The sequence below is a fragment of the Labrus bergylta genome, chromosome 21 (assembly GCF_963930695.1).
Source record: "Labrus bergylta chromosome 21, fLabBer1.1, whole genome shotgun sequence".
NCBI lineage: Eukaryota > Metazoa > Chordata > Actinopteri > Labriformes > Labridae > Labrus > Labrus bergylta.
The window spans coordinates 2,517,792-2,532,777 of record NC_089215.1 but is presented as its reverse complement, the minus strand read 5'-3'; the positions used below and the strand labels follow the sequence as shown (position 1 = coordinate 2,532,777).

Genomic DNA, 14,986 nt, shown 5'->3' with positions numbered 1-14,986 from the left:
ATTGTTGATTAGAATTTATTGTTGTGTGAGGGCTATCTCTGCCTGGAGCTGTTCAAAATGTGAACGTCAAAAAAGTCTGAAGAAAGGGCCGAGACAAGAATATTTTATTTTCTTGCAGTTTCATTTCTTATTCTATATCACATTATAAATATTAACTTCTTCAGTTTTAACTTGTAAAAATATTCTCACTTCAGGAAAAATGTAATTTTCAAATCCAACGTGTGAACATAAATACATTTCAATAAAAAGCTTGGATGGTAGATTGTGTTGAACCTGGCTTTATATTACCTCAAAAACAAATTGTGCAAAAACTGGTTACACCGTGTTTCAAATAAAAACAATCAGGCTATAACTTTCATAAAGAGAGGATTTATTGCAGATCTGTTCAAGTCTGCGTTAGTTTTCTTAGTCATACGTATAAACTGTACACGTAGTATATTTGTGATGCTGCATGTGGACCACAGCTGTCACAGGTTCAAACAGTTCCTGCAGGATAAACACACCTGAGCGCCACAGAGGAGTTTCCTACTTGATTCTAACAGCCACAAGAGGACGCTGTTTGCCTGCACAAACAGCTGCGTCGAAGCTGACATCACATCCAATTCATAAACTGTAAAACAATCAAATCAGGCTGCTGTTAGACATCAGAGAGGGAGACATTAAGATGGAGTTAAACTGTTCTTTAATTAAGACAGTCAGCCACATTGACATTATAGAGAATGTGTAGACAATTAACAATTTCTTTAAAATATGAAAGTCTGATATTTCCTTTTTGCATGCTTTTCTTAGTCCTATGTCTATGTCTGACATTTCAAGCCCAGCTGCAACACTTCAGATAATCAACCTGCAAAAAACAGTCAAATTATTCAGCCAGCCAGTTGATACTGCTGACACATACACTAACACACTACACTACACAAATATATTATCTTTAACCTTGAACTTCCTTTATTTGTTGATTAGAAATAGAGCATTTTAAGATGAAATCATATCTAACTGCTCCTATTTAGGGATTTTATATTCCATGTCTACAAAACTATCCAGGATATAAAAGTCTCAACACAGACAGACACAGGAATAGAACCCTTCCTATCACCATTAATCGTATCTAACCTAATATTAAAGTATATCAAGTGTTATAGTGCTGTGTGAATCTTTTCTTTAACTTTAAATGGGATCACAACACAACGGAAACATGAACATCTTTAAGCTTTAAGGATTTAAAAAAAAAAAAGTGAAATGTACAAATCAGCTTGTTGCAACACAGCCCAAATAGTTGATTTTTTTGACATTTTTCAAGCCTCTGACAATACAAATAGTCAATTAGCCAATCATAGGTTAGGATCTTTGGGCAGCTCCTGCTGTGTCCAATAGGATTTCAAGTGTTGCCCACCTCCTGGATCCGCCCCTGCCAATGCAGGCCCCTTTAAGCCTATTGTAAAACAGCCCACTATTCAACAAGTAGGTAATATAAATCAGTGTTCAAATTAATTTGATAATAAAAAGTAAAAAAAAAAAAAAAAAAAACAAGAAAACACTTAAATTAAGGCTTAAATCATCCTATTTAACTCAATGGATGTATCAACGTAAACTACATTTCCCATGATGCACCGGGATGGAACGTCGTGTCGCGAGCGAGCTGTCAGTGTTGGGGGAGAGAGCAGAGGGAGAGCAATCGGTCCAGCATCTCTGGAGCAGTGGAGCGGACTGGATGACAGGGACACACCGTCTTCATTAGACCGAAATGAGGAGGATTTAACCGAATGCGTCCCCCCCCACCACCCCCTTAACCCACCACCCCCGAAACTGGATGTTTAAAGACTGAACCTCCTCGTCTGCCGTAGATCAGCGCAGGAGATCTGACTTTATTCTATCAATGAGATAATGTGGAGTGGCTGTACCGCCCGGTGGTAACGCAGAAAAACACAAGATGAAGAAGCAGTTCAACCGAATGAGACAGCTCGCCAACCAAACAGTGGGCAGGTAAGAAGACACCTTTTATATCTGAAACGTCAGAGCTGGAGGTTTTTTTTATTTTATTTGGCATGTCATCTGTCGCTTTGCCAGCATTCAGCATTCAGTCATCCAGTCGATGGGCTTTGGCTGCTCAGCTGGTTTGATTTGCACAAAGCATTAACAGTCGGTGTAGGTCACAGTTGCAGTGTGAGCCGTTGTGTGATTGATTGAGCCCAGCAGGGAGGAGCGATCCGCACACTGATGATGAGGGAGAGGACATGGTACCCAAGGAGCAAGAGAGCTGCTGTCCACTGTCCAATAACAGCCCAGCAAAGGGCGGCCTCTGGGCACCCTGCTGGGAGTCATGGTGGGGGCCACCAACATGCCCGGAGTGACATATGTTAGTTTCACTCTTTTTAATCTGGGATATGTACCAACATGGACACAGATTTTTTTTTTTTTACTGTAAGTACAGTCTCAAAAAGAGGATAAAACATGGATGGAGTATTTAAACATGGCATCCCTTCTGTGACAGTTTCACTAAACCTGGAAATGAAATCATGGAGAAGGTCTTTAAAGTCATTTCTAGAGGTGAACACCCAGATTTTTGCCACGTTTTGAAAGTTATATCCTTATTCTTTATTTTGGAGAGCTTCAGAGGAGGAGATAGATACCACTCTACATTATTTAAGTCTATAGCCAGGAGTTGGTTAGCATAGCTTAGCATTAAGACTAAAAAAAAAGAGGGAAAGAGCTAGCTTAGGCTACAGACAATGGTTTGATATCGATCTTCTCCTTGGCTTTCACACTCTAATACAAGTGAACATCAACCATTTTCTTCCGGATGATCGTATTCAGGCAGTTAAGGTTTGGCTTTTAGTTCATGGAAACATCAAGATTTCTCGCTTTGCTTTGAGTTTTTGGTGATTGGGAGCGTAATAAGCGCTGAAACTGAGGACGTCACTGGGAAAATAAGAGGTGATTTCAGCAGTGTGTGTATTTACCAAGTGTCAACAAGGCGAATATGAGCCTTTGGGGATGGCTATGCCAAAAGAAATAACTTTAAGAAGATGGTTTTTATTCATTTTTCTTTATTAGCTCTTGTTTTTTGTAGTTACATATCTTTTATTTGTAGTTTAGTATTTGTTTTCTTGCAGTACAGCAAAAAGTAGTCGGGTGGACCAATTGCTGGTGGTTGATCGATGGATTCCCTTAGTGAATTTTCCCCGCAATGCAGCCTTGTTTGTAATACCAAAGTTTGCTGCAAGTGCACTCATCAGTGGGTTATAGACTTAATCACTGCTGTATTCACTTATCTGCAAAAGAAAACAAGGTAAATCTGCAAAAAAAGAGGCCCAAGGATTGAGCCCTGGGGAACTCCAATTAATACTGTTAATTCAAAGTTTGACTGGTTGCTAAAGATAACAAACTGTATGTTTTTATCCATGTTTGTCCTTCATAGATATGCATATAAATGTGTTATTTCTGACTGCTTGCATACATGGAGGACAAAAAAAACTGTATTTTGACACAGTGGTTTGAATTGAGGTTGTTTCTTAGAGAGTGTATCAACTACTGGAAATTATCCCCATAGTTGTGTTGTTGTTTCTTTCATAATGCAGAACGTCTTTAGGGGCACAAGGAGGACTTTGGAAACAGAGGTTTTTGTGGTGACAGAGAGGAGAGTCCCCTCTTAGATGAGACCAAGGACCCCCCAGCAAAACTCCTGCCATGGGAAAGTTAGTTTACCTGTTCTGACTGTAGAAACGGATCATAGAGACTTTGCAAATTATAGGTTAAACGTCATCACACTAAATGTTGTTTGGTGTCAAGCTTTGGGGAAAGCTTTTCTTTAATCCTGGAAGTCAGAGCAGAGTCCAAGTTGTATTTAGGGCCCTCGGATTCTGCAGCATTCAAACATGGTGACACATCGCACTTGATGAATGTAGCACATAGCGATTAATCTTTGTAAATCCTGAAAGCTGCATCAGATAGTATGCAAATGGAAGAATACTTTAGATGAATGTGCTTCGGTTTATGTGATTTATTCGTTATCAGCGTGTCTGTTATTCCCCAAGAGGCTCGATGGTAAAGTTTGTTAATCTCTCAGTCGGGACCTGACGGTTGCTGAGTAATTGTCAGGAAAGTACATGACCCATTTTGGCTGCCGTAGTTTGAAAACACGCTCTCTTATCATGCAGCAAAGAAGTGCAACTCAATCCTTTTCTCTGTACTGTGGAGCTGAGGCAGCTTTCAACCTTTCTTCTTCTGCAGGAAGGAATCCGAGTTAAATTGTAAAAAGTCAGAGAGGTGTAGCTGCAGCTCTCAATAGGTGTTGTTTAGTCTTTGTCTAGATCCTTTTATTTGTCAGCCCCACCCTGAGCCCTTAACTGAAAGTCAATGTCATGTGTCAACACTGCACCCTAGGCAATTTAGATCAAGTGTTGTTTAACCCTCTATAATTGTTGCATAACCTTAAAACAGAATCATTAAAGTGTTTCACTACAAAGAGGAGACGTCAACACACAGAACAGGTTGATGTGTCACCGCCTCAAAGTGGAGGAATGTAAATAATTGCCATGCTGACTCTACGTTCTGAGTATTTCTATTTAATGCACCTTTCTACTTCTACTCCACTGCATCTCAAAGGGGAAGTATTGTTTTGTTTTTTTGTTTTTTTCATACTCCAGCACCAAAGCTTAAGAAAAGTTAAGGACATTGAGGTTATGTCCTCGAGACTTCCTCTGAGAATTAAAGGTTTAAGAAGCTGGACGGACAAAGTCATGTCAAGTCGAGTTAGATTAGAGTGCATTTAAAAAATTGTTCACCCGAGTGCTCTGCAGAAAAACAGAAACAAAGAATGCTCAAATTAGAGGATTTTTAAAAATGAAATCTTGATCAATTAAATAGAAACAACACAATCGGGCTTGCACTTGCTAAATAAGCCCCTTTTCCACCAAGCGGTCTGGTTTGGTTGAGCACAGTTTGGTACAGTAAACCCCGATCTTGCTTGCGTTTCCACATCCAACTGTACCTTTCATAAATTCAACAAAGAAGAAGAATGTGACACAGTAAACAACGATCAATGATTCCTAGGAAGGTCTGCATCTCCGAGGCAAAAAAACAAAAACACCCGTGAAATGACTCTCTCCAAATCCACGGATATGGTTCGTTTTGTGTTTGTTCTTTATTACCGCTGTAGCACAGGAAGTGAAGATTCTTTCAACCAATCAAAGACTGCAGTGTGTCTAGTGCCAACCTTTAGGGTCGGATCGGCACGCTTGACAGCCCAACAGAAGAATACCAAAAAAGTAGGACGGTATGAATCAGTTATTTTGGTACCATTCCCAATGTTTGACGGTGGAAACGCTGAACCCGAGCGCTTGGTGGAAGCGGGGCTTATACAGAATTAAAGCTCGGACCTGACTGTCTTCATGATGACAGGTGAGAGTTTTGAATATATCTGTCCAACACCAAGTTGTAGCAGCAAACTATTCCCAACTTTAGGGCTGATTGAATTCAACATATTTGTTTCTTATTGTCCATTTACAGGAAGCTTTATATCAGACTCACTCAAAGTTAGAGGCGTACGGATGTATTGGTTGAAAATCTGTATCGGTCGATACTTGTCCTTTAAACAGGCATCTTGTATGTGTTGTGTGGAATTTCTTCAAACCAAACAGTCAATCAATTAACAGAGAAAATCATCTAGAGATTAGTCCATGGGAAACAATCAGAAGTTGCAGTCTTTTGTAAAATAAAGTAATAAAAAAAAAGACATAAAAATTAAATCCTGCCTCTTATCAATGCATGACTAAAATGAATGTAAAGATGAAATTAATGATTGTGGAAAGGTCACAGGGAACTTGTAACTTTTTTTTTTAGTGATATTTTTGGGCCTTTTTTCCTTTATTGGTTGAAGAGAGGCAGGAAGTGTTGGGAGGAGAGAGCGGGGGGGATGACATGCAGCAAAGGGCCGAGGTCAGATTTGAACCCAAGGCCACTGCGATGAGGACCATAGCCTCCATTCATGGGGTGCGCAACATAACCGCTAGGCTACCCTGTAACTTGTTTTTTTATTCTGTTTGACTTTTTGTTATTGGTGTTCATTTTCCTGAACAGCTCTTTCCAGCTGAGGTGTTGTTTTGCTCTATAACCTGTTTTTGTTTTGCTTGGCTGACAGCAGTAACTGACGACGCTGGCACACTGAAAGGATTTTGTGTCAAACCGTCTTGTAGCGTACCTCCCTCACCCACGCTCAGACTGATACAAATCAATGAGAAAGGTTTTTTTTTTTTTTTTTTTTTTACTGCAGATAATGCTGCCGCGGCCGGCAGAGTGGACATGGCAGAGGTATCAGAAATCCCTGGAGGTCATTTACCCATTACTAAAAACTTACTGGAATCGTTCCTTACTGGAGCTCCAAGGGACAAAAGCTGTAATGCACTTTAAGAGATAAAACCGACCAATTATGAGTGGGTGTAAAACCATCAAAATGTGTGTGTGTGTGTGTGTGTGTGTGTGTGTGTGTGTGTGTGAGGCCAGGTGCTTGTTTGTTTCCCTTTTCATCCGCCTGAGAGCCGGAGCAGCAGCAGCAGAGCTCAGTGAGCCAGAACATCCCGGTAATGAGTTCTAACCTGTATCATAAGAAGCAGAACAGCGGGGGCAATTAGTCATATTTAGAGGGGTAGAGACTCCGACACGCCGCCTTGCTGCTGGACACGCAGGTAATCGCCGATACCTCCTCCACGACCTTGGCATCCTGCATCACCTGGCCTGTGATGAGGGATGCAGATTTCCTTACGTCCCGCTGATTTCAGCCCCGATAAACTACACGCAACAAGTGATTCAGACGGTTTCCAGGGCAACCAAGATCAGGTGTAGACCTTTATGACACATAGTCTGTTTAAACAGATACCTGCTTATGGATGCAGAATCTGTTGGCAAGGACGAGATGTTTGTTTTTGTTTTGCCTCCACTAGAGTCGGCTTTGGTTTTCTGCATGGAAACATGACGTCTGAAGAGAAGAAGTATAACTGTGTGGCCAGATCACAATCAATTATCAGCTGACTTAACATCCACTGATTGACATCATGCCCCCTAATTTTAAGAAAGATAAACTTAATTACAATAAAACTCTTATTAACAGCCCGGGATTTTATTTGCTTCTGTGACCTTTGGGACCAGCGTCAATACAGGACAGGCCTTTAATTATTTTAAAACAAAACTGTTACACAGTGAAGATGGGAAGGACTAGACACCAGAAAGAAGTGTTACCAAGACTGGTCTCAAGACCACTTTTTGGAGGTCTTGGTCTCGTCCTGGATTGAAAGCATTTTTACTTTACTTTTAAATCAGGACCGACCAAGACCACCACTGAAAGCCTATTTTCTTGTAATTACTGTGATTAGAAGACAACACCTCTTTCTGAAAGATCAAATAACTTCAATTCATTTGTAGTTTGATTCTTATCCCCATGGTTACGTCTGTTACCTTTCCCTGTTTTGCGGTCTAAGTAAGTGACCTGCTGCACACAAGATGGTGATTTTTTTTGTCAGTAATATTTATGGTCTTGGTCTTGACTCGGTCTGGATCCCTAAATGTCTTGGTCTTGTCTTGGTCTTGATCCCTAAATGTCTTGGTCTTGACTCGGTCTGGATCCCTAAATGTCTTGGTCTTGACTCGGTCTCGATCCCTAAATGTCTTGGTCTTGACTCGGTCTCGATCCCTAAATGTCTTGGTCTTGTCTTGGTCTCGATCCCTAAATGTCTTGGTCTTGACTCGGTCTCGATCCCTAAATGTCTTGGTCTGGTCTTGGTCTTGATCCCTAAATGTCTTGGTCTCGATCCCTAAATGTCTTGGTCTTGACTCGGTCTTGATCCCTAAATGTCTTGGTCTTGACTCGGTCTTGATCCCTAAATGTCTTGGTCTTGACTCGGTCTTGATCCCTAAATGTCTTGGTCTTGACTCGGTCTCGATCCCTAAATGTCTTGGTCTTGTCTTGGTCTCGATCCCTAAATGTCTTGGTCTTGACTCGGTCTCGATCCCTAAATGTCTTGGTCTGGTCTTGGTCTTGATCCCTAAATGTCTTGGTCTCGATCCCTAAATGTCTTGGTCTTGACTCGGTCTTGATCCCTAAATGTCTTGGTCTTGACTCGGTCTTGATCCCTAAATGTCTTGGTCTTGACTCGGTCTTGATCCCTAAATGTCTTGGTCTTGACTCGGTCTTGATCCCTAAATGTCTTGGTCTTAACTCGGTCTTGATCCCTAAATGTCTTGGTCTTGACTCGGTCTTGATCCCTAAATGTCTTGGTCTTGACTCGGTCTTGATCCCTAAATGTCTTGGTCTTGACTCGGTCTTGATCCCTAAATGTCTTTGGTCTTGTCTTGGTCTTGATCCCTAAATGTCTTGGTCTTGACTCGGTCTCGATCCCTAAATGTCTTGGTCTTGACTCGGTCTCGATCCCTAAATGTCTTGGTCTGGTCTTGGTCTTGATCCCTAAATGTCTTGGTCTCGATCCCTAAATGTCTTGGTCTTGATCCCTAAATGTCTTGGTCTTGATCCCTAAATGTCTTGGTCTTGATCCCTAAATGTCTTGGTCTTGTCTCGGACCTCTCTGTTCTCAGGTATGTCTTGGTCTCGGTTAGTTTGGTCTTGATTACAACACTACCAGAAAGAATATTTAACTGGGTACAAAGTCAAAATTAGGATATTAATAAAACAAATTACAAATCAGTAACGTGATTTAGGTTTTTAAGAGAATATTCTGCTGCACAGTTGGAACGCATTATTCTATCTTTCTTGGACAGATGATGAAGTCCATCTTTATATTTTGTGACCTGTAGCTTTGTAGCTTTGTAGCTTTTTGCTCAAGGGCACCTGGATGTCGCCCTGTTGCAAAGGGAGTATTTTCTGATCTTCTCTCTCTGCCTCACTTCAAACCATGAGAGTAACATTTGGAGCTTTTTAGCGGCCCATCTGTCTTTATCGTTTCGCTCGGTGCAGCAAAGACCCTCACGAGCATCCTCAGACTAATGAAGCTTCTCCCCCTCACGACAACATCGCTGCATCGCTCCAGTTAAAAGATATATAGGTCAGGAGAGGTTCAGCCACAGTCCAATTCATCTCCCAAACAGTCGGCCCGCACCATTAATCCTGCGTAATGCTGCGTAAACTGTGCGACTCAATGAAAATGTGTAAACTCCCTGTGAGCACAGCAAGGTTATGGCAGCGAGGGGGGACGAGCGTAATCCTCTTTTGGCTCCGTCTTTTGTGCTGCGGAGTATTTTTAAACTCGTCTTCTCATTCACATATTTGCGTCTGTTGTGGTTTGTTTGACTTAATAAAAAACACGTTCCTTCCTGGAAAGCAAAAAAAAATACACGCAGCCCTATGATTTGCAAAGGTAGCTTAATAGTGTAAAAGGTGGGATAAAGCTGAAAGATGGAAAACAGGAAAAATGTAATCTCCCTGAACATGCTGGGATTTTTTTTTCTTTTTGTCAGATTAGAGCTGCAGGCTACAAAAAACCTCAGAAAGTATTGTTTGTGTTGCGTAAACTATTACCATGTGTCAGTGTGTTAGCCTCAGTGATTGAAGAGGGCGTGTTTTTTTTTTTCTTCCAAAGGCTTCCCCTAATGGCTTCATTATTTTTTTTGCCAATGTCATGCATTATTGTTTCCCCCTGTCCAAATCCGCTGCAGGAAAAACTTTGTGATAGATGGACGGACGTGTGAGCGATGATTCTTGTGTTTTTTTCCTGTGTTAGTGGACGCAGGGCTCGGTTGTTCCTCTTTGTTTTCCTTTCAGTGAAATCCAAAGAATAACTCCAGTGACCAGGCACGCTTGTTAAGCTTTGTACGACTTTGTGACAGCAGGAGGGGAGGAAGATGTGATGTGTCCCCTCGCAGCGCCCCGCAGACCCCTGCCCCGGCCTCTGACACAGTTTAATCTTTTGGGCGAGTCGCTGCTGCTCGGGGCAGAGAGATGAACAGCTGGATGCTGGGATTCAGGGACAAAGAAGAAGAAGACCGTTTATCTGTCGCCTGTTTGTAGTTTTCTTTGACTTCCTTTTGACTGAATCCACATGTTCCCCCCCCCCCTGCCTGTGGACTGAGAACTTGTCGGATTTGATCTTTCTAACGTGCCCTGTCTTTAAGACTGGTTGTTTAATGGATTGATGGAGATACTTTATTGATCCTGAGGGACATTTAAAGCATCCAGTAACAGCTTACAAGACACACATGATTTATGATTTCATCTAAGAAAACCTGCTGTCCCCCCCCTCCCACATGTATTAAGACTAACCAAGATTTAGAGACGTTGCACGTCTTCAAGCCGTGTTTTTATCGTCTTCTCAGCCTATATTTCACCCGTATTCTTTTCCAGTTTTTTTTGTTTTTCGCAAAATAGAACGCACACCAAGAGAGCCAGCTGATTATTTGTTTGTCGTCAGTGAGATCTCGTGTCTGTATAATCGCCGCTGTGAAGTCTTTATTACAAACAGCAGGTGTGTGGTGGTCTGGCGATCTGGCTGAATCGTCTAGTGTGCGCGTTCAGAGGATTATGATATTTAAAAGTCGGTTGAAACGGTCCTCATGTCTGTGGTCTCCCTTTTTTTTTCTTTTTTTTTAAATAAATGAATCTCAAAATACTATTTGAGAATCATTTGGTGTGAAGCCAGCCTAACTCGGTCACTCCTCCTTTTTGTCTTTCAGTCTTTTCACCTTTGACATGAAGACTTAATCAACACTGAGCTCAGACCAGTACCTGAGGAGTCTTTCTTTCCAAACCTTTTGGTAGAATCGTTCACTCTTAGGCCTTATGCTGTTCCTCTTCGGTGTTCAGGGCGTCAAGTGTGCATGAAGGAGGCAGTTTTCTTCCTTTTTTCCTTAACTAGCAACTACAGCTTAATTAAGACCTTCATAAAACCCTGAGAGTCGAGAGATGACATGCAGCAAAGGGCACCCTGATTCCCTCCTCAGTTGAATTCCATTTACTTCCCTTGTTTTTGGGTGGGGGTCAGAGGTCACAGAGACAAATAACAGTGCTGTGCGTCAGACCTTTGCAAACTAAGGACTGCACACAGGATCCTCCGCTTCCTGCTCTATTGCTTTACAACCACCTTTCTGTTATTTTGAGGTAAAAAAAAAAAAAAAAGTGGATAATGTCGCTTTAATTGAGGATTTGGACAGAAGTGGTGGATTTCAAATGAAGAATGCAACTCTGCAGGAAAGTCCCACATTAGGATTCAGCCTCCGTGTCTGTATGTGGGTGTTTTGGGTCCTCATGGGTGCTGAATCCAGCCTTGTATCCCCAGCGGTCCTTGACCTCCGGCTAGCTCGACATCTCATTGGCCGACACACTTTTTTGTCATGTCCCTTTTCTGACATCACATCAACGCTGAACTTCAGTGTTTTCTTTTGACTTTGTGTTGCGTACAAATCAGGAGTTCCTGCTTTGCATATAAACATCAGATTAAAACAAATGACTCCATTGAGGTGAACATAATTTATGAGGGTGTAATTTTTTCCGCACTCTCCTCGACTGTTGGAACATGAAGCTAAACGATAATGAACTCATTTGTCAAACACGGCGCTGGATGCGTGCGTGCATGTGCGCTAACTCCCAACAACATCATCGGGAGTTGATAATTGATTGCCCTTAATGTGAAGCACAGTTAGTTAGTATTCAGGGTGAGGCTCCTTAAAACTTTAAATCTGCTCGGGGGGGGAGGGGAGGGGACAGAATGTTTTTAGCATTAATGGCCCTGGTCTTTATTTGGCTGCTCCGGGTGAGAAGGTGATAAAGACTCACCTGACAGTTTGTGTTCAGTGTGAAGGTTTCATCTCTGCTCATCGCTCCTCTGAGGTGTTAATGCGCTGCAGGTGGGAGAGGTTTTATTATGAGCGCATCATTATGAGGTGTTACTGTCCACCAGAGGAGACGCTCACTAATGGGCTCTGTGTGTGTGTGTGTGTGTGTGTGTGTGTGTGTGTGTGTGTGTGTGTGTGTGTGTGTGTGTGTGTGTGTGTGTGTGTGTGTGTGTGTGTGTGTGTGTGTGTGTGTGTGTGTGTGTGTGTGTGTGTGTGTGTGTGTACCTACCAGTCCGAGTCTCCCTCATTAATCACGATGAGCGCCTGTTAATGAGGAGTTCCTGCGAGCGGTTGGAAGCTGACCCACTCTGCTCGCTTAAATGTTAATTATGAACGCATGAGGAAGCTAACAGGCGGCGGCGAGCGATGACAGAAAGACACACGGACCGAACCAAACTGGACCGGACCAAACTGGACTGAACCAAACTGGACTGAACCAAACTGGACTGAACCAAACTGTTGTGAACCAAACTGGTATGGACCAGACTGGACCAAACTGGACTGAACCAAACTGGACTGAACCAAACTGGTATGGACCAAACTGGACTGCACCAAACTGGACTGAACCAAACTGGACCGGACCAAACTGGACTGAACCAAACTGGACTGAACCAAACTGGTATGGACCAGACTGGACCAAACTGGACTGAACCAAACTGGACTGAACCAAACTGGTATGGACCAAACTGGACTGCACCAAACTGGACTGAACCAAACTGGACTGAACCAAACTGGTATGGACCAAACTGGACTGGACCAAACTGGACTGAACCAAACTGGACTGAACCAAACTGGTATGGACCAGACTGGACCAAACTGGACTGAACCAAACTGGACTGAACCAAACTGGTATGGACCAGACTGGACCAAACTGGACTGAACCAAACTGGACTGAACCAAACTGGTATGGACCAAACTGGACTGGACCAAACTGGACTGAACCAAACTGGACTGGATCAAACTGGACTGGACCAAACTGGACTGAACCAAACTGGACTGAACCAAACTGGACTGGATCAAACTGGACCGGACCAAACTGGACTGGACCAAACTGGACCGGACCAAACTGGACTGGACCAAACTGGACTGGACCAAACTGGACTGAACCAAACTGGACTGGATCAAACTGGACTGGACCAAACTGGACTGAACCAAACTGGACTGAACCAAACTGGACTGGATCAAACTGGACCGGACCAAACTGGACTGGACCAAACTGGACCGGACCAAACTGGACTGCTTGGTGGCAAACATTTCTTTACTCTTAACTCTCCTGCTCGTCTAGATTCTCTGTTACCTCCTCTCTCTCTCTCTCTCTCTCTCTCTCTCTCTCTCTCTCTCTCTCTCTCTCTCTTTCTTTCTTTACCATCTTCTCAGATTTTACGCCTCCTCATCCTCCTCATCCTCCTCATCCTCCATTTTAATCTTTAGTTTTTTTAAATTGCAGCGTGTTCTTGCATGATGCCGGTTTGACAGGTCTGCTCTGAAAAGTAATTAGCATAAACAGAGGAGATGATGGGGCGGATCTGTTTGATAAAAATAACTTCCTTTGACACAATGGCTGGGGACTATTATTATAAATTCACACTCGGCAACACTGACGCTCAAAGAACTGCATCATTTATCAGATGCAAAAAAACTTCACAGGGTTTAAACTCCTGCAAAAAAAAAAAAAAGCTGTAGATTTTGAGTTATGAAAGCAGCACTGACATGTTTTCTGGACTTGTCTGTCAATGTTGTTCTGAGACTTTGTGTTTCTGGGTGAAACTGAGGGAGATGTCGGAGCCTGAGGAGCGTTTTTTGAAGTAACTGGAGTGTGATGATGGAGACTCAGACGATGCTTCAGGTTGTTGCAGAGCCACCGAGAAGTGACAGACAGATAACAAAACCTCCTGCGCTCGGCTGCTGCTGACAGCATGAAGTTTAAAAAAAAGAAAAAATGTTTTTACAAAGTTTTGGAAATCAGTCAACAGGGTGTTTCTCAGCTGAGTGTTGGTAAACATATTCTCTTTCTCGGTTTTGCCCGGTCGTCTTGACTACAGTCAACACGGGGATCGTTTTCACCGGGGGGGGGGGGGGGGGGAGTACCATGAGAGAATCACTCCCATGATTCCCCGCCAGCCTTGACGTCATCTTTTGTCATTGAGAGCCCCCTGGTGGTGGATTTTACATACTGTGCCTTTAAGATACTTATTATTGCCCGAAGCACTGACTGAAGTGCGTAGGACCCTCTTAGAATGCAAATGATTATTATTTTTATTTTTAATCCTCATCAATCATCAGGTCTCGTGAAAAATGTGATATTTTGCAAACAAATTTCGCAAAATGGCTCAGTGGCGCTCCCTTGAATTTTTTTAAATGGCCTCCCCATAAAGGGTTTTTTCACGTACACGCACCAAAATTGGTACACATATTAAACTTGTCGGGACGGACTAAACATCCTCCTGCAGCGTTTCAATAACCCGACAGGAAGTCACGAATTCAAGTTGAATTTCACAAAAACGGCCCAAAATCACAGATTTCAGCGTTCCTATTTGAACTAACTTGTTTTATTCATGTTGTTGGATGTTGCAGGTTATTTTTGAAAAGTTTTGTTTTGGGCCTTTTTTTCTTTGATTAGGTAAAACAGTTTAAGCGAGACAGGAAACATTGGGAGGAGAGAAGGGGCGATGACATGCAGCAAAGGGCCTCTGTGATGAGGATTTGTTATAACCTCCGTACATGGGGGAGCACGACATAACCGCTAGGCCATCCAGCACAGAAACTAGTTTCACACAAGTCCTGTGTGTTTGTCTGACCACATGGCCTCCTATGACACACCCATGTTGCCGCAGCAACCGGGATCCCCCAGTTCTGTCGTCGCTGATGTCACCCCCCCGCCCAGTCAGAAACCAGACTCCACCTTTCCTGTGTGTCAGACTCGGCCGCCGCCGCCGCCCACCTCTCTGAGCCGTCCTGGAAACATTAGCTCAGCTGTGACACGGTCCCACCTCGTGTAGAAAAAAAACAGCCCGCAGCCTCTGTGGACCATTAAAAACCCGGTCATCTGAAACCCGAGCGCTCCAGAAACATGCGAGCAGAGTCAGAACAGGACAGGAAATGACATCACGAGGGGAATGGGAAAGTCAGTCCCAAGAGCTCCAGCGGTGTTTTC

The 14,986-nt window shown here is 42.9% G+C and overlaps 1 protein-coding gene across 2 annotated transcripts in view; it reads left to right on the top strand.

Annotated features, from left to right (window-relative positions):
• The first annotated feature begins 1,641 nt into the window (after positions 1 to 1,641).
• Positions 1,642 to 14,986, top strand: part of LOC109995914 (rho GTPase-activating protein 44) — an 80,610-nt gene continuing 67,265 nt past the window's right edge. Inside the window, exon 1 of one of the 2 annotated variants that reach the window (XM_065949610.1) lies at positions 1,642 to 1,983. In XM_065949610.1, coding sequence (XP_065805682.1) covers positions 1,931 to 1,983 — 53 coding nt within the window. In that variant the 5' untranslated portion in view covers positions 1,642 to 1,930. The remainder of the gene's footprint in view (positions 1,984 to 14,986) is intronic. The other variant, XM_020649813.3, reaches the window with a different exon arrangement.